The following is a 16,959-nucleotide window of genomic DNA, read 5'->3' as shown; positions in this document are numbered from 1 at the left end:
TGTCACAAGGAGCAGTGCTGGTGGTCACTATGGTGGCACTTATTCATAATTAACAGTGATGGTGGCACTGTGTTATAAGGTTCAGTGGTGGTGATGATTACTGTGATGGAACTGTTATAAGGATCAATGTGATGGTCCACTGGTGGCACTTGTAAGGAACAGTGATGGTGGTGGTTACTGTGGAAGCACTGTTAATCATAAGGAGCCGTGGTAGTGATGATTACTGTGGTTGTCACCGTTATAAGAATCAGTGGTGATGGTGGTTACTGTGTTGGCACTGTTATTTACAAGGAGCATTGAGTGGTGTTGGTGGGGAGCCAGCATTGACGAATGCCAGGAAGTGGTGGTGTGCTGCGTCTTGATTTTCTGTGAGATGTATGTATATGCACGTGTGCATCTCTGTGTTTGCGTGTTTTAAATGTGTGTGCTTCAGTGTGTATCCTTGTACAGTACCGTGTGTTTTATACGTGGGCGTTTCTTTTGTGGTTGTGTTTTTTTTGTCTGTTTATAAATGTGCTTGTGCGTGTACGTGTGTTTTTTGCATGTATGTGTGTACCTAGTCTGGCACCAGCCTGGTGGTGTTCCTGTGATATTTTCGTTTGTTTCTGTTTACGTGTGTAGTTTTTGCTCTTGATGTGCGTGTCCACTATCTACGGGTGAATCTGCGCTGCCTGTTTGTGTTTCAACGTGTTTGGTTTGGCATGTTTATTTATGTTCTTGTTAATGCGTGTATTTATACGTATTACGTGTTGTTATGCATGTGTGAGTGCTATTGTCTGTGTGGTTGTGTTTATGTGTAAGCGGTTGTGCCTGTGGTTTTGTGTGCCTACACGTGCTGTGAACGTTTAGCCTCTGTTAAAGGGTAAAATCTATAATGTCTTTGTATCCATGTGTATTTCTGCTTGTGTACTTTGTATAGGTGTGTAAATCTATATGCCTGGGTGTTTGTTTAAACGTATTGGTATAGCATATAGCATGCACAATGTAAGTTCACATGCGTCTGTATTTATGTTTTTTGTGTGTCTGTACTGTTTGTGTTTGGTTATGTTTACACGCCAGTGGTTATTTACGTGAAGTTTGAAATGTGTAGAGAGTACTCGTGTTGTTTTAATTGTGTGCCGTATATGATATGCTTACGCGTATACTCAAGTATGCATGTGTGTATAGTATTATACGGTATGATTTGATTGAGGAATGTTAACTTTGTATTTGTGTATGCGAGTGAATGTGTTGTTACTGTATGTGTATTTCTACACTATTTGTGGTGAAAGTACGTGCGTTTTTTGTATTTAAATGGGTTACTCATCAGACTACCGGAGTTTGATTCCCGTGCACGGCCAACCTCAGTGATGATTATCTGGACCGGTCCCCTGGGTCTTCCCTAGGTCGACTCATCCACAAATGAGTACCTGGTGCGGTGTGTAAACATCACCACGAGGGAGACGAGAGGCGGATGGGCGTGTTGCTCGCCACCCACAATATTATACTGTATGTATACACCACACATGTATAAGTGGAGATGCATGGTGGGTGGGTAGTATTAGGCAGTGCGGCAAAAGCAATGGTTGTATTATACCTCTATGGTCCTCCACCGATACCAACCCGCACAGACCTACCTGTGTGGTGAAATATGGTCCATTAACAACCCCACCACAACCCGCACAGCGGGGGGAGGCCCTCATCCAGTAGTGAGTGTTTACTGAGCTATTTTAAAAATGTTTACCAGGTAAGGCCCAGTGAGCTATACAGCCCTCTTTTTCAAAAGCATCCTGGGCGACAAATGATAGCTCAACGAGAAGTGGCTTATCGACATTATCTGGAGATCTATAGCAGCCAAATACTCATAAACGCGCGTTGCTGACGCTTAATGTGGAAGGAAAAACCAGACAGCCCGGATAAAAATCCACGCGACCACAGTGGGGAGAGTGACGTGCAAACTCCATATATACAGCAGCAGGCGTGTCGGGGATTGGGATCGAACCCGCGACCTCCTGTACACCTGGCGAAGTGGTTAACATCTCACCACGTGGCGCCCGAATGGTGGTGGCGAGATGTTATCGTCCTCGCTTGGTATGCAGGAGGTTGTTTGTGGGTTCGATCCTGACCCTGACGCGCCTGTATACTTGGGAGTTTGCAAGTTCTCCCCGTGGTCGCGTGGATTTTTCTCCGGCACTTCCAAGTTTTCCCCTCCACATTTAGAAACGTGCGTTCAGAGTATTTCCACATAATAAGCCACTTGGGTGGCATTTAATCTGTAGCCAGGTCGCTTCTGAGAAAGAAACCACGGTGTGCCTTGTAAGAGAAATATAGTTCATTTTTTAGTTTTACATACATCGGGTTCAGGAAAATTTTTACTTTTTAAGGAAACTGAGTGCGGCTTGGGCAAGGCCCGTCGAACGAACGATGGCTGGTGGGAGAGAGTAATGACGGAACGGCATCCAAAGGAGGGATTTAGAGTGGATGGAGCGATGAGATCAGCTCATTTGTATCGGCGCTCGATGGATTGTTACATCACGGGATCGTAAGAGACTGACGACTTTGGGAGTCTTATCCAGCAGTGGATGGATAATGGCTGACGACAATGATGACTGGTGTATAGTGAATGTTTGTTTAGATTGTGTATAGTGTATGACAGGCTTTTAAAGCACGTGTGTGTGTGTAGACCACTACTGAAATATCACGTTTATTTTATGTACTTAGTGTCTCATTGTGTGTATGTAGAATATTTTACGTGTTTAATTATGTGTGTACAATATTCGTGTGTTTAGTTTGTGCATAGTGTCTGTGCGTTTTAAGTGTGTGTGGCTTACGCTGGCATATACAAACTCCAGAACCTTTATTTATCCTGGAGAAATACAGTCGATATGTTTATAGTGTGTGTTTGTATAGTATTGTGTAAGCCCAAGTTTATAATGCATAGTGTCTGTGTGTTTATTCAGTGTAATGCATTGCGTGCGTGTAGCTCATGCATGTTTGTATTGCTGACTTACTCAGATAACCTCCCACACACACTCTAAGTTATTGGCCAAACATCCCCCGACCATGATGACCCCACCACCCTTTATAAAAAAGATACTGTACTTGTTATCCAAATGTCATCTCCACCCCCTTCCCTGGTTTCACAAAAATAGGGGCTGCCGCGATAGTGAGATGTTTACTACCTCTCCACGTATGCAGGAGGTTTTGTGGGTTCGATTCCGACCCTGATGCCTGCTGTATATTTGGAGTTTGCATGTTCTCTCTTTCTCTCCCCGTGGTCGTGTGGATTTTTCTCCGAGTCCTACAGTTTCCCCCTCATTAAGATAGAATATCACGCGTTTTGAGGATTTGGCTGATGTACATTTCCACACGATGAGCCCCTTCGTGGAGCAGCTATAATTTGTGTGGCCAGGACGCTTCTGAAAAAGAGCTCAGTGGGCCTCCTTACCTGGTAAAATGGGGGTAAAAAAGTTTCAAGTTTATTTTATTTAACCAGGGTGAGAACTCGGAGAGACAAAGAGAGCCTCATTTTGACGTGGGTCACCAACATGAAAATCCATCGGAGTACAGTACATGAGTATTATACATCAGGACGAGGGGGGGGGGCTGTGTTGTTTCTAGACATTGTGAGCAACAGAGAAGGTAGCAGTGACCTCCCTTCACGCAGTGATTGTTATTTATTGTCGTGATTCAATGTGGCTAGAATCTATTCTTATTTTGCATTGCGGTTAGAGTAACGGCCTCTAGTGACTGCAGGGGTCACTCGGAACACATTACTTACAATGTGCATGAAATCATGCACGTGTCGTGAGCTTACGGATCGATATTAATTTCTGAATCGAGGCATCCGTGTGCAACAGCCAGCTGGGTGTTAAAGGGGAGGTAGGGAAATGGGTGGCTGGCAGGGAGCGCTAAGCGAGCAGAAATGGCTCACGGTGGACTTTGTTTGGGCAAATATGCAAACTTGTGGGGATAATACAGTTACTGCTGGGCATTAGTGGGTCCAGTGCTCCTTAATGCGCGTGTGTGCTGATGCATGCGGCTGTAAATGTGTCAGCTGCACGGGGTGCATTGGTGGGGCGGGGGCGAGCAGGGGGGGGGGGTGTCGAGTTTTTCACAGACACAACTACGGCTACAAACCCAGAGACCTGAGTTTGAGTCTCCGCCTTGGCTAACATTAATGGTGAATGATATGTGAGGCGATCTTTGGGACCTCGCCTGTATTGACCCGCTGCTGTGTGTATACATGAACATTGGGGAGATAAAGGCGGTCGGGCGTCATGCCAGCAAGAGCTTCACGCTAACAACAATCTTTTTTTTTATTCTGTGATGTTAACGTTTTTGATGCAAGTAATATTGATGATAATATATAAAATGTGGTTTTAAAGCTTTCGTGACTGCAGGGATTCATCTTCTGGGTTCTTTCGGTAAAGTCACGTAGAATGGGAATATAATAATAGCAATATAATTCTCACGACGTTTCGGCCACAACACAAGTAGCCTTCCTCAGGTGAAGAAACAGGACTGTCCAGAAGACAGTGCTGTCTTCCGCTTGTGTGGTCAAAACGTCGTGAGAATTTCATTCTGTTATTATTTTTATTATTGTATTCCCATTCTACGTGACTTTACCGAAAGAACCCAGAAGGTATAAAATGTGATTTTGATGTTGGTGATGCGAATGTAACCACATCACGAACATTGCGTGGTTATGATAGTTTGGTGATGACGATGTTCAGCATGACAATGTTGGTCGCGATGTTTACGTGTTGATTGTATTTTTTCTATATATATGTAGACGTCGACTTTCGCTGCGATGATGGTAATGCGCTTTTGACATTCCAATATTGATGTTGTGACGTTTCTTTTACTGCAAAATGATTGTTGTGACGCCAGGGGATGCGTGTGTCATGTTGATGCTGCGATGCCAGGTTCCACGGAGCATTAACTCTCACAGCGCCGTTATTCCTCAGTATTAATGACGTCGCCTCTGAAACACGACGAGCCCCCGTGTCCTGTTAGGCCATTTTTACGTACGCTGCAACATTCAGCCGCATCAATCTTTAGCAATCCCAGCGCTGTGCTCTCAACTATTTTACTGAAATGACAGTGTTCAAAATAGCAACTGGGTCCCGGGTTAAACTGCTGCAGGGCAACACTTTGACGCATGTGTTCCTGCAACAGTGTCGGTTATAACGGCGTTTCGCCGCTGTGATACATGCCACTGCGTTTTGCTAACGATGCAGGGTGTGGACAACGTTCACCAGAGCCAGATGCCTGAATTAATGTCAAGCTGGCAGGGCTGGGCCCATTAAGCAAGGTTCCAGTTTCAGGTCTTGTTGGGTTTAATTTAATAGGGCTGACAAGACACTCGTTTGTCAGTCCGATGTCTAAAGATTGTTGTAGAGAGCACTATCCTCAACTATGCTTTTAAGGACCCTATCAGAAACTGGTTTGTCAGTTTGTTGTCTCATAACATTATCATAGACTGGTCTGTCAGTTTATTGTCTAATGAGCCCACCGGAGACTTGTCTGTCAGTGTGTTGTCTTTAGACCTCTAGTAATATGATCATGATGGAGAGGAATAAAATGAAGATAATTTTAGCTTGTCAAATTATGTTTAGACGCCGCGGCGGATTACGAGTTTAATGAATGAAGACGCGCGCAAGCAGCGAGCTGTGTTGTTGAGAAGCTTGTGATAAATAATAAATCAGGGTGACAAGGATGTCAGTGTAAATGAAGAGTCAGGCTTGTCTGGATGTCAGGGGTCAAAACAAGAGTCGAATTGGGGTGACCGGCTATGCCCGGGCTAATATGATGTCAGCACTGGGCTGGCACTGCATAGATTCTGGGTTTCATCCACCAGTGATTAATAAACCAGCTTCTCAGATGTGCAGTCGATGGTCTAAGCCTGATTACCAATGACTGCACAAAAAACCCATTGAATACAATTTTTCTTTCACTTTAACGGTAAATTTCTACCTCTGGTTTTCATGGGAAAATCACCTCTAGCAGCGGCGCTTGTACAATGATAAATTGCCTAGGGTGGATACGAGCCAATTGAAAGGATCTTAGAAGCAGTTCTGTGATATCACCTACCAAGGGCCATTCTCCAACATAGGGTTATGTTACATTGCTTTCTGTGAGATTTCATAATTGAAATTTTTTCATCTTGCGGGAGAGTGTCAAGAGCGCAGTTGTAAAATAATTGGGGAAATGCCAAAAAAAGGAACGTGTTTGAATGATGGTGGCGCTGGCCTTGGTGAAATGAGATTCACTGGCCCTGAATCAACAGCAATGACCGTGGGATTAGGTGTAGCACAAGGGCAGTGATGCGATGGGTCGTCAGTTACAGGACTGCAGTGAAGCGGCGTGCATCTCGGCAAAAGTGCATCATTTGGCAGAGTCATCATTAGGTCGTTTAGTCCTTTCAAGAGCGGTGTTTGTGGGGCCAGTGTGGATTTGGCCACTATGTATGTAATGATTCGGCCCTTCCCCGTGTCACGTCAATAAACTCTCATTTCCAGGGTTATGATTTGATTCCAGAATAGATTTTTTAGCCATGTTTCTACTATCTCGTTTGTGCTGGTGTTGTATATGTGTTGTCGCCTTTCTATTTTTCTATGTGTATTGTCTCTCATGTCTGTGCTGTTTACCTTGTGTACTGCCTTGTTTAACGCTCTCGTGTAATTGCCACATTAGTGCCATCTTTTGAGTCTACTGTATGTCTTGTCTAAAAGTCTTCTTTGTTCTGTGTTTCTGTATTATCTGAGCTGTACGGTGTCTCGTCTGTACTGCGTTGTCTTTTTCATCTCCACGTGTTCCGTCTCGTTAATTCAGAAGATTAGCTTAAATTAAACACTGCGCTACAAACCTGGCGACCCGGGTTTAATTCCCACTCATGGCCAACACCATTGACGATTATCTGAACCGGTCCTGGGCCTTCCCAATGTCGACTCTGCCCCAAATGAGTACCTGGTGCGGTGTGTAAACATCGCCACTAAGGAGACAAAGGCGGCCGGGCGTGGTGCTGACCACCCACTCCCTCGTGTGCCTTGCTTGCCTTTGTAGGTGCTCGCTAATAGCACTTGCTCCTACAGTCTGTTATGGCTTTGGGGGGGGGGGGGATCTTTATCTTGTGTGTTTCACTGTTTCGTGTGTAATAACTCATTCTTGATGTTTGTTTTTGTATTTTCTTCTGCTAGGGTGAGTTGTGGATAAATCGGCACACTGACTGATAGAAGCGCTCAGACTGCACGGCAAAAAGCAACAACAGATACCAACAACGACAAGAACTGGGGCCAAGAGCATTCACTTGGGCATGCACGAGCTGACAAATAATATTTACAGAAGGAAACAAATTGGTGACGTTGAGCTCATTGTCATGCCATCAATGATATAAATTAAATGTACTTATTCTACAAGCCGATCATAAGCATTAGTAATTGACAATTACATTTCATAATCTTAAATATCAATTCCAGAGATGTATGGCAGTTGAATAACACTACAGTATTTTAACATTAGTTTTGTAATAAGGTGCTAAATCTGCACGAACAAAGGCTGAAAACAAAAACCACCATCACAAACATCTCCAGCGCGAAGTGTTTTAAGCACTGAGTCGACACCTCACCTGCGACAAACTCTGCACAAATGTGACTCGGAGGCATAACAATTCCAAAAACATTTAAGCATTTTAGCTCAACGTGAAGACAAACCCTCGTTTGCCCTATCGATTTCAAAACTCGATCGAAAAATCATTGTACTTCTGGCTTTTTTTTTGATGCACCGTAGGGCCCGCCGACACGTGCGTTTTTGGCCCCGTCTCGGTAAATAATTGCGAGCCATCGAGGAAAAATAGCGGAGGCGGGGAGCGGGGGAGGTGCGCCGGTGAGCCGCCCTCGGTTGACTGTGTGCCTATCGCGGCGCGCTAGCGGGCCCTCGGCACGCGCCGCCGGCGGGGGGGGGCAGCCCCCCTCATCGCCACTGCAGCAACTGCAGCAGCAGCAGCCGCCTCCGGCCGCCGCCTCCTCCTCCTCCTCGTCGGCCTCGTCCGGCGGAAAGAGGGGCGGCTCGGCGACGTTCACGCACCGCCGGCAAGGCTCGTGGACCATCATGGCCTCCTCACGGTCGTCGAGTGACGGGCACGCCCCGCCCGCCACTGCCAACAACGCCACCGCCGTGCATTGTGGGGGGGCCCCGGTGCACTGTGGGGGCGGTAGCGGGCGCAGAAGGCGGAGCTGCACGGTGGACGGCGGTGGGGGGGGTGGCAGTGCTGGGGGCGGGGGGGTGGTGACCGGAGTGAGCGGTGGAGGAGGAGGAGGAGCTGACAGTGACTGCGTGGACGAAGATGAGATGGAGAAGGAGATGGCAGGTGAATGTGTGTTATGTGCTGCTGTGTACAGGATAAGCATTGCTGTGGGTGCTGATTGACATGCTTGCTGTTGTGTGTGTATGGTTGTGAGACAGTCTTATGCATTTTGAGCGCGCTGTGATTTTTTTTGTATTCTTTTTTTGCATTTGGAAATACGTTCAAAAGATAAATGCCAATGTTGAGGTCTCCTAGCCACGAGGGGGCTTCACGAGAGAGTTTGTGTAGTTTTGCTATTCCTCTTTTGGAGGAATAGAAGATGTGCATATCCGCCTGTTTATGTTCTGATGCGGTTGATGTTACACCAGTTTTTTGTATTCATTGTTATTCATTCTTTGTCGTGTGCGTCACACGTGCAAAATTTAGCACAGATTATCGTGTGTTACTCCTTACTCTTCTGCTGCCCCCCAGCGCCACGGTGGCCAGATGTTATCTCCCTCGCCTGGTATACAGGAGGTCATGGATTCGATCCTGACCCTGTAGCCTGCTGTATATTTGGAGTTTGCATGTTGTCCCTGTGGTCATGTGGATTTTTCTCTGGGTTCTTCAGATTTTCCCTCCACATTTATAAACAAGCGTTGAGAGTATTTGGCTTCTATAAATTTCCACGTAACAAGCTACTTGGTTAATCTATCATTTGTGGCCAGGTCGCTTCTGAAAAGGAACTATATCGCTCAATGGGCCTTACCTGGTAAAATAAAAATAGTTTTGTTTAGTCTGGAATGCCCTTCTTTCCAGGCATGCTTGCTGTCCACTCCCTGGCCCTGTTCAAGTCCAGGCTTTTGAAGCCTTCCTTTTTTTCTTTCTGCTTATGCCTGACTTCCTCTCTTGATAAAATAAATGTTACCATTGTTCCTATACAGCTTCTTGAGGTGCGGTCACATTGAGACGCTATTTAAATCCAAATTGTATAGTAAATAGCTTATACCATGTCATTTATCCAGTGTATGGTGTGTAGTTTTGCGTGTTTGTATGTTGTGTGTGTTGTGTGTTTCCGTGCTTGTTGTTATTACAGCATTGCGCATCTCGTGTCTCTTCCGATCTCAGGCCTCCCTGATGAGAGCCGGAAGTCGAAGCCTCGGAAGTCGGCGAAGAGGAAACCTCGATTCCAGAGGAACGACAACGGAGACATCGCCACGTACACAACGGATGACGCCACCATCTACCAGCCCGGGGGTACGGCAACACAAAACCACCTCTACCACAGCACAACAACCAGAGCCAAACTACCACAGCACAACTAACACGGCACATCACCTGCTGACAAACCACGCACACGACAGACGGCACCACCACCTACATGCCTGCGGGTACGAGAGTACACAACAACCACAGCACAACAATCACAATACAGCTACAACATGGTGACAAAAACACAAGAATGACACCGCAACATAACAAAAACATAACTCGCACAATTCGGCAATCACCACGCACCAACCACATTGCCGAAACACACAGCAACAACTCCACAGCAGCACAAAACAACTAAAACCTCTACCACCACATAAATTACTGACGACGCCACCATGCAACCAGCCTGATGGTATTGACTTCACAAGAACAACACCACATAAACCGAACAACACCAACTGTACAACTGCTCCAGCAACTAAATCAACTTGCGAATGTTAACGCACAAATAACGTAACAATGATCAGAGAGCACATAATGGCACGTGGATGGTGGTTGTTACTACCATGACAACCCCCTCCAAATACACTCTGTCCAATATCTTTTTATTACTGTCACTGAGAGATTACCGGTGACAGCGGAGAGCTCGCAGTGATGGGTACAGTGACCGTCCTCAGAGATAGTGGGCCAAGTGGAAGCCTCTTTTGGCTGCTGCATGAGCCGATTTGTAGGCCACTTCACCATCGACCGTAATTGGCATGAAAGGTCTATATTAGAGATTATGAGTTGGGTGGAAACCTCTGTACATCAATCACAAATAGATTTTTAATAACTTAATAATGGTTTCCACGTTTTTTACAGTTTACAATAAAAAAAACACTTCCAAGGAGGGTGTGTGGTCAATCGGATTTGAAACAAAAACACGTATTTCTTATTGTGGGGAGACAGGAATGGTAAGGTGTGTTGTCTGCTTATTTGTTGGGTTAACGTTTCGACGATTAACCAACCGATCGCCAACTACTTGGAGCACGTCGCATTTTTGATGGTAGATCCACATTAAGTGTTCGCTGTTAATTCACGGAGGTGATCTGTTTTCTAATTCTGAAGTACATAGTGTTGCTGTTATTCAGTGATGGTCTTAAATACATTGTTTTGGGTGATGAGCAGTGGCGCAGTGGTTTGTGCTACGAGCCCAGGGACCTGAGTTTGATTCCTAGCCACGGCCAGCATCGGTGGCGTGTTGTATCCTAACCGGTCCTCAGGCGCTCGTGCACTAACCCGCACTTACCAGCGTTGTGAAGTATCATCAAACAACCCCCATGACTGATGCACAATGCGGGTGGAGGGCCTCCTTCCAGCAGTGTATTGACAAAGGGAAGTGTATTATTATTATTACTTTGTGTTGATAATTGGTATTGTTCCTGCTTTACTCTCGTCCCAAATAATAGATGGGATCAGGTCGAGACTTGAACATAATCACATCAGCAGAGCACAACAGCCTTAGGGGGTGGGTCACCCTTTGATGCCAAATTCAGTCCATCTCATCTCATCTAATCTTCCAAGTAGTTGTGAACCAACCCGCTGCTTTACTGCTGATGCCGCAGGTGCCTTATCTGTGCGATAAGATATGTTGGTCAACCCTATCACATGGTTTTGACAAATCAATAAAAGACTGATTACGGTGTCCTGTTATCTAAATAACAATAAACGCCTGTATTTGGCACTGTATTTGGCACTGCAGTTACGGTTTTCACAGCCTGGAGACCGTAGGACTACCTAACGACCACATGGCAACAAAAATATTACCATCACACACATGACCACCATTAGACCAACCGCGCAATAACCACAACAGCATAATTGACGCAAGACCACAAGAGACATCACGCGCTGCCAAATTACCTCGGTGGTTTCACTATACTGATACAGTGTGTGAAACTGTAATGTGAGGAGCAGTAGTGTAGCGGTTAGCGCGCTGCGCTACGAACCCAGCGACCCACGTTCGATTCCCGCTCATGGCCAACACCAGTGACGATTATCTCTACCGTTCCTGGGCCTCGCCTATGTCGACTCAGCCTCAAATTAGTACCTGGTGCGATGCGTAAACATCGCCACTGAGGAGACAAAGGCGGCAGGGCATAGTTATTGCCACCCACCCACCCACCTTCGTATGCCGTTCCGGCCTTCATAGTTGCTCGCTAACAAGCACTTGCCCCAACAGTCTGTTAAGGCTATGCGGGGGATCTTTGATACTGCAATAGCAAATGTAAACAAGAAGAACAGTATTCACAATAGCAGAAGTGGTTTCTTGATCCTGCTTTTTAACAAACATGTGTGTCGTTGCGTGTGTGTGTGTTTACGTGTGTGCGCGATGGGGAGCGGTCGTGCAGTGGTTAGCGCACTGCCATACTAACTCGACGACCCGAGTTTTAGTCCTGCTAACGGCCAATAACAGTGGAGACTACTTGAACTAGTTCTGGGCCTCCCCGAGATCGACTCGGCCTTAAAAGAGTACCTGACGTGGTGTATTAAGATCAGCATTGGGGAGACATAAGTGGCCGTCCATGGTTGTAGCCACACCATCTCCTCGTGTGCTGTGCTGGCCTCCACAGGCTCTCGCGAGCAGCACCTACCACAACAGTGCATGAAGGATATAAGGGAATCTTTGTTGCGTGCGTGTGCGCATGTTGCAGACTGCGTGTACATAGAGTCGCGACGGCCAGACATCCCCTACTTCATCTGCAGCATCCAGGACTTCAAACTTGTGAGCACTGTACTCAAACCCTCTGCGTCGTGTCGTCTCGATTGCGGTGGCTTGGTTGTCAATAAGGCATGTAACAATTATTATCAGTGCAATTTAACACAGTTCAACGCAAATATTGATTCCTCTTTTCTCATTCTATTGCCTGCTCGATTCGTTGCTTCTTTTTGTACCATTAGCCTAAAATTAACAAGCCCAAGTGATTTTGTAATCGCTTATTATTTGGCCGACAACATTTTAATATATAGAGGACGGACAGAGCTTTGTTTTTAGGGTGTGGGATTTTCGGCACCGGCTCACCATCTAGCTACTGCCCTTCCCACTCGGCTGTCGTTCCTCCTTGCGTCTCCGAGTCGTTCTCGCTTAGAGCGTAAGCGAATACTGTGTGGTGGATTGCAAGTTGAGAGGTTGCTGTCATTATGATTTCCTGCTCAAATGAGCATTCAGGCCGGTGGTCTTCTGTTTATAGCCCTGAGCCATTGCTGCAAATTCCTATGGCCGGGGTGAGCCTATCCGTAGAACAATTTCCTGACAAGTTGGCACAGATTTTATCGACCCTCCCCGAAGGCCAGATCTGAACATTTCCAATGTAATTTGCACAAATTTCAGTTTGTGAACTTTGTTGTTGAGAAGATACTTTCGTCTGTTATTCGTTACATTCCTCGTGTTAATGGTGTTGATATTGTTAATGGGGTCGGTGATGTTAATTTTGTTGTTTATGTCGATGGTGTTGTTGGTCTTCATTGTGTTTGTGTTGATTGTGGGGAGTGGCGGCGCCGTGGTTAGCACACCGAGTTCTATTCCCGGCCACGGCTGACATCAGTGGTGAGTGATATCTGAACCGGTCCTGATCCTCCCCTAGGTTGATTTCGCTTTAGATGAGTACCTGGTGTGATATATGAGCAATCGGCATTGGGGAGAGAGTTTGTGGCCAGGCGTGGTACTGGCCTCACCGGTCATTGTGCCAGACTCATCCCAGTCTTAATTATTGCTCGCTAACAGCACTTGCCCCAACGGCCTGTTAAAGGCTATATAGGGGGTCTTTGCCTTTGTGACTGTCGATGATATTGTTGATGTTGTCTCATCTTGATGATGTCAATTATTCGCATTCAATATTCCCCTTTTCCCCATGCCCTTTTTTCAACAATCCCTCCATCAACAAATCATCGTGGTTAATGTGGGATTTGCCGTAGTTACGCACTCCCTCGCTAAAAGTTGTGCATGACTACAGTGCTTTGTGCAGGGTCTAAGGAATGTGGGGGTGGGGTTTTGCAGAGCAAGAGGGACCACCTCATGATGAACGTCAAGTGGTACTACCGGCAGTCCGAGGTGCCGGACTCAGTCTACCAACTACTAGTCCAAGACCGGCACAACGAGAACGGTATACTCCCATGCACACGTGTGTCATGTGTTTTTGTGCGTGTTTTGTTTTGTCCTGGGGAGCGGCGGCGCAGTGGTTAGTGTGCATGTTGCTAGGAATTTGGCAGCCTACTTTCGATTCGTGGTCACGGTGAAAATCAGCGGTGAGAGATATCATCTGAAATGATCTTAGGTCGACTTAGCCCTACATTATTGCCTGGCATGGTGTGTATATACCAACACTAGAGAGATAAAGGCAGTTGAACGACACCACCGTTTCGTGCCCCGTGCCGACCTTGATCGGTGCTCGCTAACAGCACTTGCCCTGACAGTATGTCGGCTATACTCTGGGGATCTTTGTGTTGTAAACTGATCGTGTTTGTGGTGTGCATGTTCGCATGTATATATGGGTGCACACTTGTGTTTACTTTTAAGAATCAAAATCTTTATTTGTCCTGGAGAGATCTGATGAGCTATGAAGCTCTGTTTCAGAGATGTCCAGCAGGGGCGAGTCATACATTTAGAACAACACACAATACACAAAACGATCGGATTGCAAAGAGTAATATCGGTAGCTACGAGCCTGAATGCTCAAGTTAAATCCCTTGCCATGACACATCAACAATGGTATCCGATGTTTCAGTCTGCTCTGGTCATCCACTGGGTCACCTCGGCCTAAACGGGTGCAATGATGCATCTTCTCGTCACCACAGTCCTTGAGCGCATAACTCCTCAGTCGATCCCTGTGGCCTCCCTATCAGCGAGCCATCGCTACTCCACCCACAGTGCGAATGCGTGTGTCGAACGTGACTTGCCGTGAGCAAACCTTCACCTACCTACCTACTCCAGCTGGTCTCAAAAGTGAACCTAGCCTGGTACGGCTGCGGTGGGATTGCCACCAGCACTCTCGAGGGCCATACCACTCTTTCTCCGCGTATGCATTGGTTAATTTCTGTTGTGCCACCTCAAGCTATGCAGCAAATTGCAATGTGCATTATTACACATTTAGTTTGTTGTCCTTCTCCCGCACCGCCGATTAGCACGGTTGGCTATGTATGGTGCGAAAGAAGTTATACATACAGTGGTGAATGACAGTCGCTGCTGGTGTTATTGTTTAGATTCTGGCCGGGACCTAGTGATTGTGGACCCCGTCATCAGGAGCCGGGAACTCTTCATATCGGACTGCATTGACACGTACCACGCGTCGGCCCTCCGGTACGCCCCACAGCTGCCCTCGTTTACTCTACACCTCCCTCTAAACTACACTCTTCAGACGTCTATCCATCACACAGCACCTCTCTATACAGCGTATTCTACAGCTGTCTCCAGTCCATTCACAGCCGTCTATCAACACGTCACCCCTATAGTCGTCTATCCATACGGCATAACCTACAGCTGTCTGCAGAACACCAGCCGTCTATCCACACAACACTCCTGTAAGCCATCTATCCATACAGAATATCCTACAGCCGACTTTTCGTACAGCGTGCCGTATAGCCGTCAATCCACACAGCACCCCCTACAGCCCTCTATCCATACAACATGCCCTTCAGCTGTCTATTAATACAGCATGTCCCATATCCATTTGCATACACTCAACAGCTGTCCATCTCTAGCATGCCAAACAGCTCTGTCTATAACACACCGTGCAGAGATTTCTTCAGCTCATCGTGTGCCTGTGTGTATACCTATACGTATATATGTATTAGTATGTGTGTCTGAGTTTGGTGTGTTTTTTGTGTACATTAGGTTATTCTCACCATATAACCACAGTCTTTAAAACCAATGCAGGGATTTCCCGATGTCTCTGAATGAAATACGTTTATGATGGCCAAGCACTGTTAGATGGACCCAGATAACAGAATCCCCTCTACTTCAGGAGCCTCCAGAATCAACAGGCAATCGCTGTAGCTTGCCACTTGGAATGTCAAAACATTCACTGGGTGGGGGGTGGAATGTGAAGGGGCTACCATTCTTCTTTCGGGAACTGGACCAGTCCTGCCTCGACATCTGTGTAATTCAGGAGGTCCAGTGGACTGGTTTGTGCTCCTGTCACCACAAGGGGTGAACAGTCCTATAACCAAGGCAGAATAACATCAAATAACTGGCTTTAAGTCTGAAGTGGCTTTTCATCTGACTACATTTTATGAATGAAGGGGGGCTGTGGGAGCATGGTGGTGATGTGTGGTAGGTCACAAGTCTCAGGCAGCTGCTGTGGGCTCGCCTACCTATCAACAGGAGTTGGGGAATTGTGGTGGTGTTTGCCTGAACCCTCATTGAAGGTGAATATCTGTTTAGGGGAGCAGGCAAAGCTGATGGGTCAAAAGCTTTCTTTGACCTGTCCTGTATGTTGGCTAAAATAGTCCCTCGGCAGAGAGTCTTCTTATTAGGTGACCCTAATTCCAAAGCCGGTCATGACGCCATCGCTTGGATTGGAAGACATGGGCCAAGTTGGCTTAGTAATGACATTAGGAGGCTAAAAGACTTTCATGCATCCCGTCGGCTTGTAATCACCAGGACCTTGTGCCACCACTGGCGCATCCACACAACATTTTGGATGCATTCCGGGTTCAAGCAATGGGGGAACAGCGAACATGAACTAATTTCCTTGACACCAGGATTTACTGTGGTGCATCTGCTAATCATCTAATTCCAGTTAATTCATAACACCTGGGTCTATCCTGTGACCTCCTGCCAGAGACCCTTTGAGACTTCCGGTGGCCTCGAAGTGCGCTTAGCCTGGGCACAGGACTGGAGTGGTGAACGTCAGCTGTTGTTTTTTTGTGTTTTTTTTGTAGGGGTAAGTGTGGCGTGTCGCACTTTTCGGACATCTTTGCTGCAAAGGATTTCAAAGCCAAGTCCGACACATTCTTCTACATCCTCGGATACAACCCTGAGACGAGGTGAGGAAACGCTGGCTCCAGATCTCCTACAGCCTGGGCTCGAGCCCCAGATCTCCTATTGGTGGTATAAGGATGTAGGGTTATAGACACGGTGGATGCTGATGATCTCGGGCTAATCACTGATGATGTTTGTGTTGGGAGTAATAGATGTACACCTGTATTCCAGACATCCTGAGTTCGGGCCACCGAGTGTGGGCGATTGCTGGCACTTCTCCGTGGTTTCTTGCACGTCTAATTCTGAAGAAATTGAGTTAGTCTTTAGGCGAGCACACTGTGGGATCTAAATCTTCAGGAGTGCGAAATGTGTTTTTGCCATTTTTGATAACAGTTGCAAGAGCTGTGGGGAGGTATGCGGTTCGGTGTACAGTACAATGTTGGTTATCCGACCGCTACATATCCGCCCTCATCAAATTAACCACCCACATCCAGTGTGGTACTTGTGCGTGATGGTGTAG

The 16,959-nt window shown here is 46.6% G+C and overlaps 1 protein-coding gene across 4 annotated transcripts in view; it reads left to right on the top strand.

The window, feature by feature from the left end:
- The window catches only part of RERE (arginine-glutamic acid dipeptide repeats), a 56,858-nt gene that overhangs the window by 3,016 nt on the left and 36,883 nt on the right, over positions 1 to 16,959 (top strand). For 3 of the 4 annotated variants that reach the window (XM_076061158.1, XM_032946852.2, XM_076061157.1), the window contains exons 2-7: positions 7,182 to 8,350; positions 9,395 to 9,523; positions 12,175 to 12,245; positions 13,518 to 13,623; positions 14,720 to 14,816; positions 16,400 to 16,504. In XM_076061158.1, the coding sequence (XP_075917273.1) occupies positions 8,092 to 8,350; positions 9,395 to 9,523; positions 12,175 to 12,245; positions 13,518 to 13,623; positions 14,720 to 14,816; positions 16,400 to 16,504 (767 nt within the window). In that variant the 5' untranslated portion in view covers positions 7,182 to 8,091. The other variant, XM_076061159.1, reaches the window with a different exon arrangement.

This window comes from Petromyzon marinus, chromosome 5 (assembly GCF_048934315.1).
Source record: "Petromyzon marinus isolate PM22_M1 ecotype Great Lakes invasive population chromosome 5, UKy_Petmar_22M1.pri1.0, whole genome shotgun sequence".
NCBI classification, from domain to species: Eukaryota; Metazoa; Chordata; class Hyperoartia; order Petromyzontiformes; family Petromyzontidae; genus Petromyzon; species Petromyzon marinus.
This window is presented reverse-complemented; position numbering and strand designations above follow the sequence as displayed.